The following is a 16,313-nucleotide window of genomic DNA, read 5'->3' on the forward strand; positions in this document are numbered from 1 at the left end:
TTCCTGAGGTATTCAGAGACTCCGCAAATATTTGATGAATTGAAGTTGGATATAAGGGGCCGACAAAGGATTCGAATCTAAGTGATTTTCTGAGGCTTTCCCCCTAAGTCATGTATTTATCAGCAATTCATTTGACAGCTATATTTTCCTTGACTTTCTTTTTCATTGTTAAATTGAAGATTTATTCTCTATTACCTTTGTCATATCTCACAGACTTTAGCTGAAGATAGAGTAGGATAATAGAAAGAACAACAAGCTAGTTCCAACAAATCTACAGCCTGTTCCCAATCACACCAAATGCTTTCTTTCCCTCCTGGGCCTTTACACCTGTGGTTCGTTTTCTCTCTGACTATTCCTTCCTTCCTTAGGTTCCAGGGTTCAAACACCGCCTTACAGAGGCCTTCTCTGACCACCCAACCTAAATTTGCCTCCATATCTTCTTTAATTCAGTTTCATTTCTTTTCTGGAATTTACCATTCTCTGAAGTCATATTTTTGTCCATTCATCTCCATCCCCAATCCTACAAGGGGAGAGAAGGCTTGTCTAGCTAAGTTCTCTGGATGTCCACAAACTAAGCAAACAAGCATTTAATAGATGAATGAGAAGAGAATTTACCTGATTCACCTGTGTTCTCTCAAGCCTTCAATACATTTAAGCTTTCCATCCCTGGCGCTTCTACACCCGATTTTCAACACCACCACCATTTTTACAGTGCTTAGGGGCTCACAAGGTAACCTGGACTCCATTTTCTGAGCAGAGCACTCAATGATCCTGAGAAGGGAGGTCCGGCCTGGCAAGAACGCCCATTCTCCCCATTTTTACAATCTAGGGAACGGCGCCTCCAGATTCGCCCGCGGCGGCGCCGGAAATACAAGGAAGGAGCCCGGCCGTGAGAGGCGTCCAGATGGCTTCCAGTCCTTCCCACGGGTCAGCGACATGCACGCAAGAGGCTTCGCCACCTTTATCGCTAGGGTTCAACACTACCCATCCTAGACGCGTTCCAGGCCCGGGGAAACCGCGCGGCCCCTCGCCGCGTCCCCCGTGCTCCGACTCCCGCCCAGGCCGCGCCCCCATGACCCGAGAGCCCAGGCTGCGCCCCGCCCCTGCCCCCGCCCCGCCAGGATCGCAGCGCCCCACGGGGACCGCCCCCTCTTGCCCGAGCCAATCAGCAAGGCCTCGGGGGGAAGGAGCGCAGGTCCTGGCCCTCCGACGTGGGCACCGATTGGTCGGCGAAGCCGTCGCTCACGAGGCGGCACTCCGGACCCGCCCTTCCCACTCCCCTTCAGGAAAAATCGGCGGTTGGGCCGAGGCGGCCGCCAACGGCACCCGAGGAGCGAAAGGGCGAGGAGTCAGGGAAGGAGGGAAGGAGGGACCACAGGGATGAGGAGGCTGACGAGAAGGAGGGAGTTCGGCCCTGCAAGAGCCCTCTTCATCGAGAACAAAATGGCGGCGCTGGCGGATGGCCAGCTGTGAGGCGGGGCCGCGGCCATTCCCCCCCACTCTGTCCCCACCCTCGCGCCGGCCAGGCCGGTCAGGGGGGGCCCCAGCTCGCTGCTCCCGGCGCGGGCGGGGAGGGGAAGGGAGCGGCCCGGCCCACTATGCAAAGCGTCCCGCGCCGCCGCTGCCGCCCCGTGGCAAAGGTAAAAAGGTCGGGTTCAAGCCGCCGACTCGGCGCCTCCCTGTCCGCGCACCAGGCCCGCCCCCTCCGCCGCAGCCGCCGCCAGCCCGCCCCCGCCCCGGCCCCTTTTTCAATTTTTACCTCAGGATTTGGCGCCAAAGCAGCTTCGAAGCAAGTCCCGTGTCTGCGACCGGCGGCCCCCGGCGCGGAGGGCAGAGCGTGGGGAGGCCGGGCTCCCGGCGTCGGCGGATGGCGGGAGCCCCGGGGCCGCAGGCTCGTGGGGCAGCGGACCGAAGACGAGACGCCGAGGTAAAAGCGGGGGCGGGCCCGGGGGCGCCGCCGGGGTCGCGGGAAAGGGGGAGTTTGTTATTGTTTTTGTCAGTGAAAGGTCAGAGTTCGTGACCCCGGTGCCGCTGCCGCCGCCGCCCGCGCGCTGGTAGGAGGAGGGCGAATGTTCCTCTTCCTCTTCCCGGCGCCAGCCTCGCCGCGGCCGCGGGGGGCGGGCGAGCACGCGATTGGCTGAGCCGCGCGCGCGCACCGGAACGCCGCGGCCGGCGCCGCTTCCTCCGGCCCCTGGCGGGCCGGGCGGCGGCGCGGGGCGGATGCTCGGGGCTGCGCTGTCCGTGCCGAGGCCTGGAGCCGGGACTCGGTCGACACTGCAGTCGAGACGAAAAAAAAAAAAAAAGGAATTTAAACGGCGCGGCCGTCACCGTTCTCAGGGTAAAGGGTGGGTTGGCCGGCCGTCTCAGAGACCTGGGCAGAGCGGGACACCGTTATTCCGGTGCAAGCACGCCCCTCGGGGGAGCGGAGGTGGGGGGCCGGGCTGCGAGCCCGCGGGCGTGGCGGGGACTGCGTTTTGGCTGTGACCGCCTCCATCAAAGCCTCCCGCCGCCGCCGTGCCGGTGGAAGAAGCGGTGACAACGCAGAGCAACTGCAAATCGGAAGGGGGGGGTGCGGTTTATTGCGTGGGTTTGGGCCCTCCTGCATCTATACGACTTGTTATTTATGTTTTAAAGGTCCGAGGAAACCCTTCACTACCTGTTACGGTCTTTTAGTGACCGTATGGTCCAAATCTCGAGTCTGTGTTCTTGCCCTCCCGTCTTGGCACTTGTAAACAGCGGTACAGAAGTATGTACAGCCCTGGCCATGTGCGTGTGGTGCATTGGTTAACGCGTCCTCCCCATGCACCTGAAAGGCCGGGGCGCGTGCAGGGGGCACCAATGGATGTTTCTTTCTCCTTCTCCCTAAAATAAGTAAATAGATAAAATCAATAAGCATCTTCTGGTGAGGATTAAGAAAAAAAGTATATATAAAGCAACTCTTTGCTAAATAGGTTAGATATATAAAGGAAGTTGCTTCTCTTGACCCTATGAGTCCCTTAAATATTTCTCTTTATTTATGGTTTTGACTTGCTTTGGAGGATGCAGATCTCCAAATGCTTAGGCTGGACTCTCCTCGGTCATCATTCTTTGTAGGTTAGTGATCCTCTGCTGAAACAGCCATTTGGGCTTTTATCAGGTTGACCCCTACTTTGAGTATTTTGTCCTTAATCTTATATTTCTATTTGATAGGAAATGTTTTAAACACATCGATTTTTTCTTCTTCCTTCTTGACACCCTGCAAGAAAGTGGGAAAAACAGTTAAATTTTGTAATTTCTTGGTAACATATTCCTGCAGCTGGAAGGGGCCTGAAGAGATGATATGGTCTAATCCTCTTGTGGCAGGAAGATTTTACAGGAGAGATGGATAAGAACCAGAAAGTCAAGTGATAGGCCTAAGGTAACAGTATTGTAATGGGCCATATTGTAACCACAAACTGCTTTGCAATTTTGTGTTCTTTTTCAAAAATTAAGTTTTTAATATTAAATATTGCTTCTAGATAGTTTAAAAATACATCCATTGGTGAATTTTGGGTTTTTTATTGCAAACACATTATAATTATACTAGATTTTGAAATGAATTCTAAACAATAATGTTTATAGGATGGTTTATATTTCCAATGCCCAGATGCTACCAATGTAGTAAGTGAAGCCAGGACTCTGATCTGGTTTGACATTAAGGCTTATGCTGTAAAACCAGTGTTTCCCAAAGTGTGGTACTCGTACCCTCAGGGGTACGGGAAGAGTTTGGTGGGGATATGCACTGCACCGTGCTTAGCTGGGCCTAATTCTACGATCTCATGAGTATGAGGGGTACTCAGTGTTACGAAAATTATAGAAGGGGTACACATATGTCAAAAGTTTGGGAAACACTGCTGAGTAAACTATATTGCATCAGTAGCCCTGTTTATAATAGTATTCATTAAATTCTCAAAGGTTAGTTGTTTAATATTAATAATCTTGACCCAGTTGAGCGGCTTTTATTTTCTTGAAAACAGATGCAGATGTAAATACAGATTGTAAATAATACCAGCAGATAACAAGCCTCTGCAGCTGAGGTTGGCACTGTCATAGTGCCATATTTCGCTCCATTGTGTTTTTGCTAGAAATCTTTTTAATAAGAACTCTTTGTAACACTTGATGGATTTTAAATCACAAAAATTATTCAAGTTGTATTATACTATACATTTGTTGTTGTTAACCCTCACTCAAGGATATTTTTTCCTCCCATTAATTTTTAGAGATCATGGAAAGGAGGGACAGAGAGTGAGAAACATCACTGTGAGAGAGACACATCAATTGGTTGTCTCCCAAATGTGTCCCAGTTGGGTAGGGATCAAATCTCAATCCAGGTCCTTGCCCTTGACTGGGATTCAAACCCTCAACCCTTCAGTGGTTGTCACTGAGCCACATTGGCCCTAGTATTCAAGATTTCTTTATTTTAAAGGTTGAGAAAGCACTGTTGAAACAAATGTGGATATTTCCTAATAATTGACAGTGAGAAAAAGTATAGCTGACCCTGGCCAGTGGGCTAAGTGGTTAGAGCACCGGCCTGTACACCAAGGGCACAAACCTGGATTACAGATTCCATCCTTCTAGGTCCTAGAGGCAGCCAGTCTCGTTCTTCTCTTCTCCCTCCTTCACTTTCTCCCTTCCTCTCTAAAAAATCAATGGAAAAAATATCCTCTGGTGAGGATTAACAAAAACACATACATACACACACACACACACACACACACACACAGTTCTTGACTAGAGAATTGCCAGTCCCCCAGGGGCTCTGAAACAGTAAGCTTTGGGTAACAGTATTGGGGGCCTGGCATCAATTTCTGCTGAACCTGAATCACTGACCTAATTTCAAAAACATTAATTGGCTACAAAACAAAAAAACAGTAACAAAACTTTGTTTCACCTTTTGAAATGCAGGTTAGGCTAAGTTTTCTTTTTAACTACTTGCCCATACCTGAAGCTTATTCATTCACAGGGACAGGGGACTCCAGGGGAGTGATAACATATCTGCCCTTATGTGGCACCTACCCGGACTATGAGCTCTGTATCAAGATATGCCTTGTCCTTCTCTATCTCAGCCCTTAACATGGTACCTAGAACAAAGTGATATGAAGTGGACATTATTGAAAGAATGTTTTTCCCAGCACAGTGTATAGCAGTATTCACATTGTCCCATCTTTTTGGTTTTGTGTTTCGTTTTTACAGATGAAAACAAGTTTTTGAGACTTCTAGCTCCTTGTACAGGGGTCTGTGGATGAGACCCTCGTGTTCCCTCTGTAGTCATCTGGGAAGGTCTTTTCCCCTCCCACACACTTAACTTGGCTGTTCTGCAGTCAATCATTAATTGACTTAACTTTGAACTTTTAGAGGGCAGGAACTATATATCCTGAAGTTTCATTTTGTACCTAGCACAGAGTAAATAAACAGGTTTTGCCATCCAAGAGTATTTTTAATTTGCATTTAAAAGATAAATGTTGATCTCTAGCAGGTATTGATAAATGGTTAGAGCATCGGCCTGTGGACTGAAGGGTATGCACCTTGGTTACAGGCTAGATCCCTGACTCTGGGTCAGGGTACATGCAGGAGGCAACTTATCAATGTGTCTCTCTTAACATCGATATTTCTCTCTGTGTCTCCTCCTCCCACTCTCTAAAAATCAATGGAAAAAATATTCTCAAGTGAGAACAAAAAAAAAAAAAAGTTGAATGGATAAAAATCAAGTTTTGATTAAATGACAGTTATAGATGCACTAAGTTATTATCAAGGAGATTTATTTTACTGGTAAGGGTATTGCGTTTGTGATAGTATTAATAATAGTTTTCCTTTTTATTTTCATAAAGGCTTAATAATTACCTTCATAAGTACTTACATACATCTTTGTATCAATTTTTCTGTAATAGCTTATGCTTTATTGCTATATATTTTGTGAACTTCTGTTTATATCATATAATTATGACATGTTTATAAAATAAACTTTTAAACCTATAATTGTTGTTAGCCTTGTTTGTTAAGAATGTGGAATCTGAACTGATATAATTGCAGAATACCAGATTGCATGTTCCTTACATTTACATATTATCTTGTTTAATTTTCAAAATAATTATATTACCTTGCTTTTACAGCTTAAGAAGCTGAGATTTTAACAGGCAGAGGCTCTAACTGGTTTGGTTCAACAGGTAGAACATCGGACCATAGACTAAAGGGTCCCAGGTTTGATTCCAGTCAAGGGCACATACCTCAGTTGCAGGCTCGATCCTTGGCACGATCTCTGGCCCTGGTGGAGGTGTATGCGGGAGGCAATCAATGTCTCTCTCTCTCACATTGATGTTTCTCTGTGTTCTTCTCCCTTGCACCCTCTCTAAATAAATAAATAAATAAATAAATAAATAAATAAATAAAATCCTCTAGTGAGAATTAGCAACAACAAATTAAATGGAGGCAGAATGACTTCTAAATCACATGGCTAGCATGTGGTGGAACATTTATTAAAAGTTATTTCTGCTTATTTCCTCTCTTCTGTCCTTGAGAACTTTAAGAGTGGTAAAAACTCTTTTACCCACTTCATTGATTCTGTTAAAAGTCAGGCTCTGTCACAGAAGGCCACTTAGATCTTAATTTCTATTAAATTGGCCCTTATTTTTCCCAGGAAGAGAAAAGGGAAAGACTGACCCCGAGCTGGTCATAGGGGCGGTGGGACACAGGAACACCAGAAGAGAGTACCGGAGCCTTATCCAGCATGACTTTTACTGAAAGTCATGTCCCTTTAGCTTCTGACCTGGGGTTTCCTGGGCCCTGAAAAGGTATTATTTCCAAGTTGTAATTTGGTTCAAATATCTTGAAGCATGATGTAAAATTAAATTCTCAAAAAATGCACCTGTCCTTGGTCCCTGGTTTATGATATGGATTGCTCAGAAGGAGGTTCTATCTGTCTATTTTTAATCTTCACCCTAGGATATTTTTCCATTGATTTTTAGAGGGAAAGACAGAAATATCGATGTGGAGAAACATATCGATTTGTTGCCTTCAGGGCCCAGGCTGGGGAGAAGCCTGCAACGTAAAGAGTCATTTCTTTATTTGACATAAAATGAAATTGAGTAACGAATTCTTGCTGTATAGGCCAAACCTTTTCATGTTTCAAAATACCCACTTGAAAAATGACGATCTACAGATGGCTTTACCCTTTTGCTTCATAACAAAAAAGGATCTAAATTTTTATGGAAGATTATGTGGTGGTCAAAGGGAATGGTTCCTCTGATGGGCGGATTTTTTTGGTTTTTCAAGTTACAGAAGTACCTTTATTTTACATTTTGTTTACAAAGGAGCAGTATAATAAGGGACAAAGGAAAAGGATAGGCATACATATTTACATAGCAAGTACAGGCAAAACTTTCAATACTAGCATTTATCAAATTAGTTTTAATCATCACCCTCAGAAAGAATTTTAGGAGGTTCAACCTATATAATTCAAGCTACGACTATCTTAATGAAAAATTATATCCTTTGAAAATCTCCAAGGTCCTGGATACTAAGAAACCAGATCACTACCATTTTTATTTTATTTTATTTTTTTAAGATTCAAATGCTCTTAGGATATCATAACTGTTTTAAGAAATTGTTTTTGGAAAACTCAAACATACTATCATTTGCTGAGTAATACAATATATACTTAGCTCACATTAATTTCTTAATTCATTAAAATGTCTCCTAAGATACTACTGTTCTCTAATGAGAAACATTAAGTCATTTACTATTTATCTCTTAGGAAAATCATTCAAAGTGGGTAGTCAGCCTTTAATAACAACATATATGAAAAACTCATTATACCTAACTACCACCAGTAATCAATCAACTGCTGAATCTTCCAATACCAGCGACAGGTATTCAAAATTCAAAGACTTCTCAGACCTCTGCACTAATATATCTTGGTGTTAAGATTCATGTTTTTTAAAGGCCTTTCACTCAGTGTCTAAAAGTGGCATTCCTTGAGTTTTTTAATGAGATTATTTCAACCTCACATCCTATTCACTACAGGTCAGGACATGTACCTTGAAGCAAAAGTTTCCTTGGGAAAGCCTTTTCTGCACTTTGTTTGGGTTCTGCCCTTCACCTTGGGTGGGGAGAGATGGGACGGTACCCTGTGGCTTTTGACCTTCAGGGTGCTCTGGGCACACTGTCAGAACTGAGTGTCTTAACACCAAAGCCTCTAGGTTCTCTGATCACATCTGGCCCCTCCCCCACTGTTCCTTAGTTTAGGTTTTATCTGTCCCACTGCAATGGTTTCCTAACCAGTCAAAGGTGGACCAGCTGCCTCCGCACAGCTGCTGCTTCTCTTCCTCTGTCCTGCCCCTTTTTCTTTCTTCTGCTGCTTGAGTATTCTGAAAAAGAGCCATTCCAAAGCCCCTTCACTTTTACAGTTCTTTAAAGGTTCTGCATTGCTGAGGGCTGAAATGAAAACTCAGATCCCTAAGGTGAGAGCAGTGGGGAAGCGGGGGGTCTGGCAGGTAATCTAAAGGACATAAATTTTTATTGTTCATAGAGAGGGAATATGACAGGCTGGAAACAGGAGCCCATGTCTTAAAAAGCTGAATCCAGATTGTGTGTGTGTGTGTGTGTGTGTGTTGGGGTGAGGGCCTGTTCCTCTTCTAGTTCTTGTTTTTTCCAGAGAAAAATTTCCTGACTCCTGCCAGGCTAAGAGAAGGGCAGTCGCTTGTTTGTATAGGGTGGAATTAGATAGTGATTGTCTCAGGAGAGGGCCGGGCTGGCACAAGTGTCCTGAAGCAGCTTATAGGGCCTAAGAAAAAGCTAGCTCCAGGGACCTAAGCTCTCCCTCCATAGTGGCTGTGAAAAGACAAGCCTGTAGCCCCAGCCATCAGTGGCAGTCACCAGTCAGCCTCTTGAGAACCAGCCCAGGAATCAAGCCGACAATGGGAAGGTCAGAGAAACCCAAAGAGCTTGATTCTTGGGGATACTCTCTAACCCTGAACCTGCTCTGCTTTGGCACCTCCGCTTACTGAGCTAGTTTTGTAATTGTTTTAAATTAGCATGAGGTTGGCTTCCTTTCACTTGCTCTTGAAAATAGACAACTGACCATTAATGCAAGGAAGCACAGAAGCTTACCTGATCACAGAAGCTGCAAATCACAGGCCAAATCAACTCACAGAATCTTCCAGCATGTTACTTTGCCCTGTAGCAGAAAAAAACTTGGGCTCCAGCCTGCTCCTACCACTCCCAGCCCAGTTCACCTCAGTCTCCATGTAGGGCTTCAGTGTTCAGAGTCGACATTTACATTGTCAATGAAATGAGAGACTGATGTAGATGAAGAGGAGATTTTAACCATCTTATCCTTCAGTGGCCTTAGCAGAGCTCTCAGGTCCTCCACACTGGCTGGCATGGTGCGTGTCCAAAGGTCAACATGAGCACCAGCCCCTCACTCCACACTTGCACACAGGACTAGGCTGCATTCAAGGGGAAATGTGGCCAGTCTGGCCAGAACAATTCAGAACATATTTTTGATATGTAAAAGAAATATTACTAGGACCTAGGAACTCGGTATCCTTGGACACTACCATGTTTCTTGGGTGTATTGTATTAGCAATAATGAACAGAATTCTTCCTACTTACTAATCCAGGCTGGAAAGACACATTCAGTCTGCAGGGAAGGTGGTAAGCCACTATGATGTTAGTGCTGCCAGCTTTCAGTAAAACCTTGGGTTTTATAAAATTTTACTGATTCTGAGCAGCAGGCAGAGGCCAACCCTGCAGAGGTCTGTGTTTTCCTGATCCACGTGTGAAGAGCTCAAGGAGAGGTCACTAAAAGCAAATGGAGGGAAGAAAAGACCCGATGAAGAAAGGACTCCATGCTACCCACACCATTTTATTTTTTAATCCTTACCCACCGATTTGTTCTTACTGATTTTTTGAAAGAGAGGAAGGGGGGAAGGGGAGAAATAAATACATTGATGTGAGAGAGAAACATCAATTGGTTGCCTGGCATATGTGCCCTGGGTTGTACCTGACTGCATAAGTATGTGCCCTGACTGGAATCAAACCTGCAACCTTTTAGTGTACAGGCTGATGCTCTAACCCACTGAGCCACCCAGCCAGGGCTCGCTCTTGCCATTTTCATGGATAAGAAGGAGGGTCTTTTTTGCATATTGTCTTCATTTTTTAAAATATATTTTTATTGATTTCAGTGAGAAAGGAAAAGGGGGAGATCCTCACTGGGGATTGAGCCCACAACCTGGGCATGTACCCTTGACTGGAATCAAACCTGGGACCTTTCAGTTCGCAGGCCGATGCTCTATCCACTGAGCAAACAGGCTAGGGCTGTCTTCATTTTGTCTTATATTGTCACAGAGCAGGTCCCACCACCACATTTTCACTTTGTATAACAATGCCATGCCACAGGTTTATAGTCTTCAGCCCACTGTCGCAAACATTCAGTTTACACTTGATCCCCTGCACACTCTGGGAAGCTGGAATGGACTCTGTGTGACCAGTGAAAACACCGAACCTGAGAGCTGCTGTAGTGAGTCACTTGTTCAGGGCCGAGTTCCCATTTCTGAGCCACAACTTGGCAGAATACTGCTTCCTCTCAAGTAACAGCCTTTGCTGGATGTGCCCAGTGAAGGGGCTGTGTTGTGCCCAGGGAGCAAAGCAGATGCCGTGGGGGGCCTCAGGCAACGTTACTTCCCGTGGTGGTGAAGCTCCCCTTTCTCCAGCCGCCAGCCCCCTGGGAAGGAGCACCCTCCGGCCACCTGTGCAGCTTCCTTTGGGCGGGTCCCAAGGGAAGCCAGGTGGCACAGACATGTAAAATGGGCCGGAGGAAGAGGTCAGGGAAGGAACAGGAGTAAAGGTGACTAGGAGAAAGGAGCTTAAATGAGTATACAAAGAACCATGGGAAGGACAGGTAAAAACAGGCGTGTCCTTGTCCAATCACATATGAGCTAGGGAGGAGCTTGGTGGCCCCTGCCACTTCCTTCTACAAAACCCATTGAGTGTATTTGATCTATTGCCCCGCTATTGTTTTATTTTATTTATTAAGGCAACGAATTCAATGAAAAATAAAAGCCCTATTACCTCTGCTTTATAGAGTATCAGAAATAGGGTATTATATGGTTAAAAAAAAAAAAAAAAAGGCCTTCAAATGACTTCCAGATACGATTCTACGAGAAGCTGACAATGGGTGGTGGTACACAGCAGGTTGGTGAAGCTTCCACTGCCTGTGCTGAAGTCCTGCTGTGGTGGTTTTTGTTTTTTTGTTTTGTTTTTTAACTCGGAGGGTCTAAAAGGCCCATTCAAATGTCTGAAGATGAAAATGATTGCACTGGAATTAGGCTCTGAAAATTTAATAAGAAGCCCTGTCTAATCACTTAGTTACAACCTTTAAATATTTAATGCAAACATTTAAAAAGAATTGTCAACTAGAAAAAAAAAAAATTCCCCTGAAAATATTTACTGTCAATAACTCCTTGTGATGGTGCTTTTTACAAAAAGGTTTGTCAGCAAATGCCTTTTTTTTTTTTTTTTTTTTTTTTTTTCAGGGGATGGGCAGCAGGAGGATGGGGATAGGATATCAGAAAGTGATACGCACTTTTTATTTTGATGAGAATAACAGGAAATCCCACCCATCCCTCCACCCCCCAATTTGCTTTATGTAAAAATACTTCCCGCATAATGAGCAGCAGCCATCAGCGGGAGGTCTGAGCCCAGGCACCTAGAGGATATGTATCTTCAAGCCACTACTTCTGGGCTCCCTCCCTGTGTCCAGAGCCACTGGCCAAGACCACGCATTCACCTGCTGCTCAGATCTTATTTTCCCTTTTTTCTCTCTCTCAGGGTTTCAGTAATACAGAAAGGATTACCGTGTTGAAATAACTACAGGTTTTCATAAACAACACTGTCAGCTCGTGTGGGGTAAGATTCAGGAAGGCACACAATAAATTAAAGCAGACCCTGTCTCTTTGGAGGGTTTGCAGTGACCTCCAGGGCAAGGGCCGAATCTGCCAGCAGCTGAGCTTCCAGCACTGGTGCAGTGATGAGGATGCTGTGGAAAGGAGGGAATCTGTCCTTTGCTAAGTCACTGTGTCAGGATACAGGTCACAGGATCAGCTGGAGGAGGAAATCCTCGCCTTCCTATCCGGCGACATGCACCGTCCGCGGTAAGGAGAACGCTTCCCTCCGAGTGTCGCCACAGCTGGGTTTGCACAAGTCCGTTTTCCGTACACCCTTGTTGCGTTACTGATGGCGAATCAGTCCACAGAACTCCATCTGCTGTTTACGTAAGTAAATCACTTGGAAACATGAAACTGGAGGTTGTAGCTCAGTAAAACAATAAAGTGCTTTTGATGAGAGTAGTTGTTATTTACTGGTTGTTTCTTGTTTTCACCTGAGGCACCGAAATCAACAATATGAATGGTGACGATGTTTACTAGGAATAAAAATTGAAAAAGCTTGTTTCTACTAAAAAGCCTGCGTTTCTAAAATGTACTTTTCTATGGGTTTCCATGTCTTCAAGTTACTGAATTTTTACTCACTATTGGGTAAGGAAACAGTTTATGCTGGGGTGGAACAGGGTGGCACATGGGAAGACAGAAGAGGAACTGTCCATAAATATCCCGTGAGGGCTCCACCTCTGAAGGTTTTGAGTGAGGGGGTTCCAGTAGAAAAGGCCAGGCCCCCATGCTGAATCCAAAGTGTGTGCAGATGAGTGGCGACACGGATTGGCTTCTGGGTGGGTGCACATATCAACCTAAGAGTTTATTCTGAGTCCACATGCTTGGTAACTGCTATAACACACTAGCATCTTCCATGGCCTTGACCCACCTGTTAAACAAAAGAGAAGAGACACTTGATGTCGTGACTGTGACTCTAAGTGACTAGACTTTATTAGTGTTACCCTAAGGTCAGGGACCATGTCATATTCATATTTATTTGTTTTCCCAGCATTTAGCAAAAGGCCTGGAACACAGCACAAAGGTTTGCTGAATCAATGCATGCCTGTACGAATAAATCGTAATAATCTTTAAAAATTGCACAACTGCCCTGGCCGTTGTTCCTCAGTGGTTAGAGCGCCGCTTGTGGCCCCACTCCGATTGGGCATGTACGGGAGGCAACCAATCTATGTGACACTCTCACATTGATGTTTTTCTCTTTCTCTTTCTCACTTAGTTCCTCCTTCCTTCCCTCCCACTCTCTGAAAATCGGTGGAATGTTTTTTCCACTCTCTGAAAATCAATGGGAAAAATATCCTCGGTGAAGATTATAAAAAATAAAATAAGCCAAAGCCGGTTTGGCTCAGTGGTAGAGCGTCGGTCTGTGGACTGAGGGGTCCCAGGTTCGATTCCCGTCAGGGGCATCTACGCTGGTTGCGGGGACATCCCCAGTGGAGGGTGTGCAGGAGGCGGCTGGTCGATGTTTCTCTCTTATCGATGTTTCTGGCTCTCTATCTCTCCCTTCCTCTCTGTAAAAAATCAATAAAATATATTAAAAAAATAAAATCACACAACTAAGAGTAGGCAGTTCCGATGCTCTGCTGTGGCCCAAAGGGACTTGACGGGATAGGATGGCTGGAGGAGAACAGAAACCAAAATCCTAGGTAATAACTTGTTTTCTTCTGAATGAGAGGCAAGGAAACACATGACTCGTTATTTTGGTACCTCTGAGCTGAACTGGTATCCTCTGCTTTGAAGCTATAAAATAAGGTTTTCTTGTGGTAAAGGTGAAAAACAGGTCCTACTTCGCTGCTGCCCTCCTCCTTTTCTGGGGCAATGGTGAACCCTAGCAGGGGCATGCTCTCCATGGCCACTGTGTCCTGCAGAGGACAGAGGAAAAATGGGTATTAAATATGGCACTATACACAGCTGACAGCTTAGCGTTCACTGATACCTCCCATCTGAGGTGCATGATGAGCCTTTCTGTTGGGACATGCCTTGGACACAGGAAATAACTGCACACATACTTTTCACTCCCGCTTCTTGCCAAGATCAGACATAAGGAGGAAAAGAAGCATCATTTTGTGACAGCCTATTAGGACCCAGGCATGTTCACCTTCACATTATCTTGTTTAATCTTCGCAACGATCACAAAAAATGTCACCTCCATTCTAAGAAGAAACTGAGTCTCAGAGATGGTAAGTAACTTCAGAGATCCAAAGATCACACAGCATGTAAAGGGCAGAGCCAGAATCTGGACTCATGATCCCCTTCTAACCCCCTTCCCACTGATCCAATTAGTGATTCAGCTGGTTTTCTCGAGTTACTTCTGGTAGCATATCCTGTACTCATTGCCCATGCCCTCACTCCCAGGGCTTCAGGATGGAACACACAGGCCTCTATGCTATAAAGGTGCTAACCATGCAATGAGATGTACCCAGAGAACTTGGATGGACCTTAAGATCATAGTGCTTGGAAAAAGAAAGAGCTTTAATATATAAAGATACTTTTATATACACACATTTATGTAAAAATACATGTTCATAATACAATTTTATTAAACCACATATAAATGAAGGTGCCCAGCTAGCTCAGTCGGTAGAGCATGAGACTCTTAAACCACATATAAATGAGATATAATTAAACACATTAGAATGGCTGTGAGAAGATAAAGGAGGGGAGGAGATTTTATGTGCAAAGGGGAATCAATTTTCAAAGATTGCTAGATCAGTAAACTCATTTGACAAAATTCAACATCCATTCATGATAAAAAAAAAAACAAAAAAAACAAACAACAAAAAACAAACACCTCAGCAAAAGCTAGCAGTAGAAGGGAATGTCCTTAATCTGACAAAGGGAACCTATAAAATACCTATAGCTAACATCGTATTTAATAGTGACATACCGAATGTTTTTCCCCTAAGACTGGAAACAAGGCAAGAGGGCATTCACTCTTATTAATGAAATTCAACACTATTGTGTAGGTCCTAGCCATTGAATTAAGGCAGAAAAAAAACCCTAAAAGATCAGAAAGGAAGAAGTAAAACTATCTGCACTTACAAAGACACGATTGATTACAAAACAACTATAACAATGAATTTAGTAAGGATAGTCATTAAAAAACTTATTTACAACTAGAAATATATTCAAAATTGCATCAAAATATTTAAGTATAAAGTTAATAGAAATGTAAGAACACAACTCTAAGTCCTTTATACTGAAAACAAGACATTAAGGAGAAATTAAAGAACTAAAGAATTAATACCATGTTCATGAATTATAAGATGCCAATATTGTTAAGATGCCAGTTCTCACCAAATTGATCTATAGATTCAATCTCTCTCATAATCTCAGCAGGCTTTTTGAAATAGAAATTGAAAAGTTTATGCGGAAACACAAAATACCTAGAATACCCAAAACATACCAAAAGAACAAAGTTGGAAGACTGACACAACCTGACTTAAAGGCTTACTATAAAGTTATAGTAATTAAGACAGCATGGTATTGATAAAAATATCTTTGAAACATAATAGAGAACCCAGAAGTAGACCCACACTTATTCTGTTATTTGCTATGTGACAAAGACATCCAAATAATCCAATAGGGAAAGGAAAATCTTTTCAACAAATGGTGTTGGAACAACTGAATGGGAAAAAATGGAACATCAATAACTACATCACACCATACATAAAAATTAATTTGAAATAGACCTAAATGTAAAAGCTAAAACAGTAATGTTTTCAGAAGAAAATACAGGGGAATAACTGTTACTTTCAATAGACAAAAGTTCCTTAGGACAGAAAACAATAGCCATAAAGGAAAATATAGATAGGTTTCACTGAAGACAGAAACTTCTGTTCACCAAAAGATTCATTCATTCATTCGTTCAGAAAATGAACAGGCAAGCCACAGACAGGATATTAAAAAAACATTTCTCTGACAAAAGATTGGTATCCAAGATATATAAAGAACTGTAACTCAAGAACAAGAAGACAACCTACTTTAGAAAATGGGCTAGAGATCTAAACAGGCACTTCTCAAAGTGAAATTATACACATGGCCAATAAGCACATAAAAAATATCAGTCGTTAGGAGGATATAAATTAAAACCACAGTGAGATACTATACCTTCACCAGAATGGCCGAAGTTAGAAACTGATAATACCAATGTGTGGAGCAACCTGAACTCCCATATTTACATACATGTTGAGGGGAGTGAAAACTGGTACAGCATTTTGGAGGAGGTCTGGTTGTTTCTTATAAACACCTAAGTTCCTATGATCCAAGAATTTCCAAGCCTAGATATTTATCCAAGGTGAAATAAAAACCTATTTCACACAAAAAACCTGTATGTAAAAGTTTAAAGTGGCTTTA

General features: G+C 43.8%; 2 protein-coding genes and 1 long non-coding RNA gene across 16 annotated transcripts in view; 1 reads left to right on the plus strand and 2 right to left on the minus strand.

Moving 5' to 3' along the window:
* The window catches only part of NR2C2 (nuclear receptor subfamily 2 group C member 2), a 60,866-nt gene extending 58,973 nt beyond the window's left edge, over positions 1–1,893 (minus strand). For 6 of the 11 annotated variants that reach the window (XR_006741118.1, XR_006741113.1, XR_006741119.1 and 3 more), the window contains exon 1: positions 616–952. The gene's annotated coding sequence lies outside the window, so the exon portion shown is untranslated. Of the gene's footprint in view, positions 1–615; positions 953–1,759 lie in introns of those variants that run through there. The other 5 variants (XR_006741120.1, XR_006741116.1, XR_006741112.1 and 2 more) reach the window with 3 other exon arrangements.
* On the plus strand, positions 1,796–5,990 carry LOC118715252. Its single transcript, XR_004986826.2, has 3 exons — positions 1,796–1,927; positions 3,296–3,687; positions 3,878–5,990. It is a non-coding gene; the product is annotated as an uncharacterized LOC118715252 (long non-coding RNA).
* A 5,142-nt stretch (positions 5,991–11,132) lies between these two features.
* FGD5 (FYVE, RhoGEF and PH domain containing 5) overlaps positions 11,133–16,313 on the minus strand; it is a 112,761-nt gene continuing 107,580 nt past the window's right edge. For all 4 annotated transcript variants that reach the window (XM_036431204.2, XM_045579211.1, XM_036431203.2 and 1 more), the window contains 2 exons: positions 13,665–13,819; positions 11,133–12,831 (listed from right to left, as the gene is read on the minus strand). In XM_036431204.2, coding sequence (XP_036287097.1) covers positions 12,795–12,831; positions 13,665–13,819 — 192 coding nt within the window. In that variant the 3' untranslated portion in view covers positions 11,133–12,794. The remainder of the gene's footprint in view (positions 12,832–13,664; positions 13,820–16,313) is intronic.

This window comes from Pipistrellus kuhlii, unplaced genomic scaffold, assembly GCF_014108245.1.
Source record: "Pipistrellus kuhlii isolate mPipKuh1 unplaced genomic scaffold, mPipKuh1.p scaffold_m20_p_11, whole genome shotgun sequence".
Classification (NCBI taxonomy): domain Eukaryota; kingdom Metazoa; phylum Chordata; class Mammalia; order Chiroptera; family Vespertilionidae; genus Pipistrellus; species Pipistrellus kuhlii.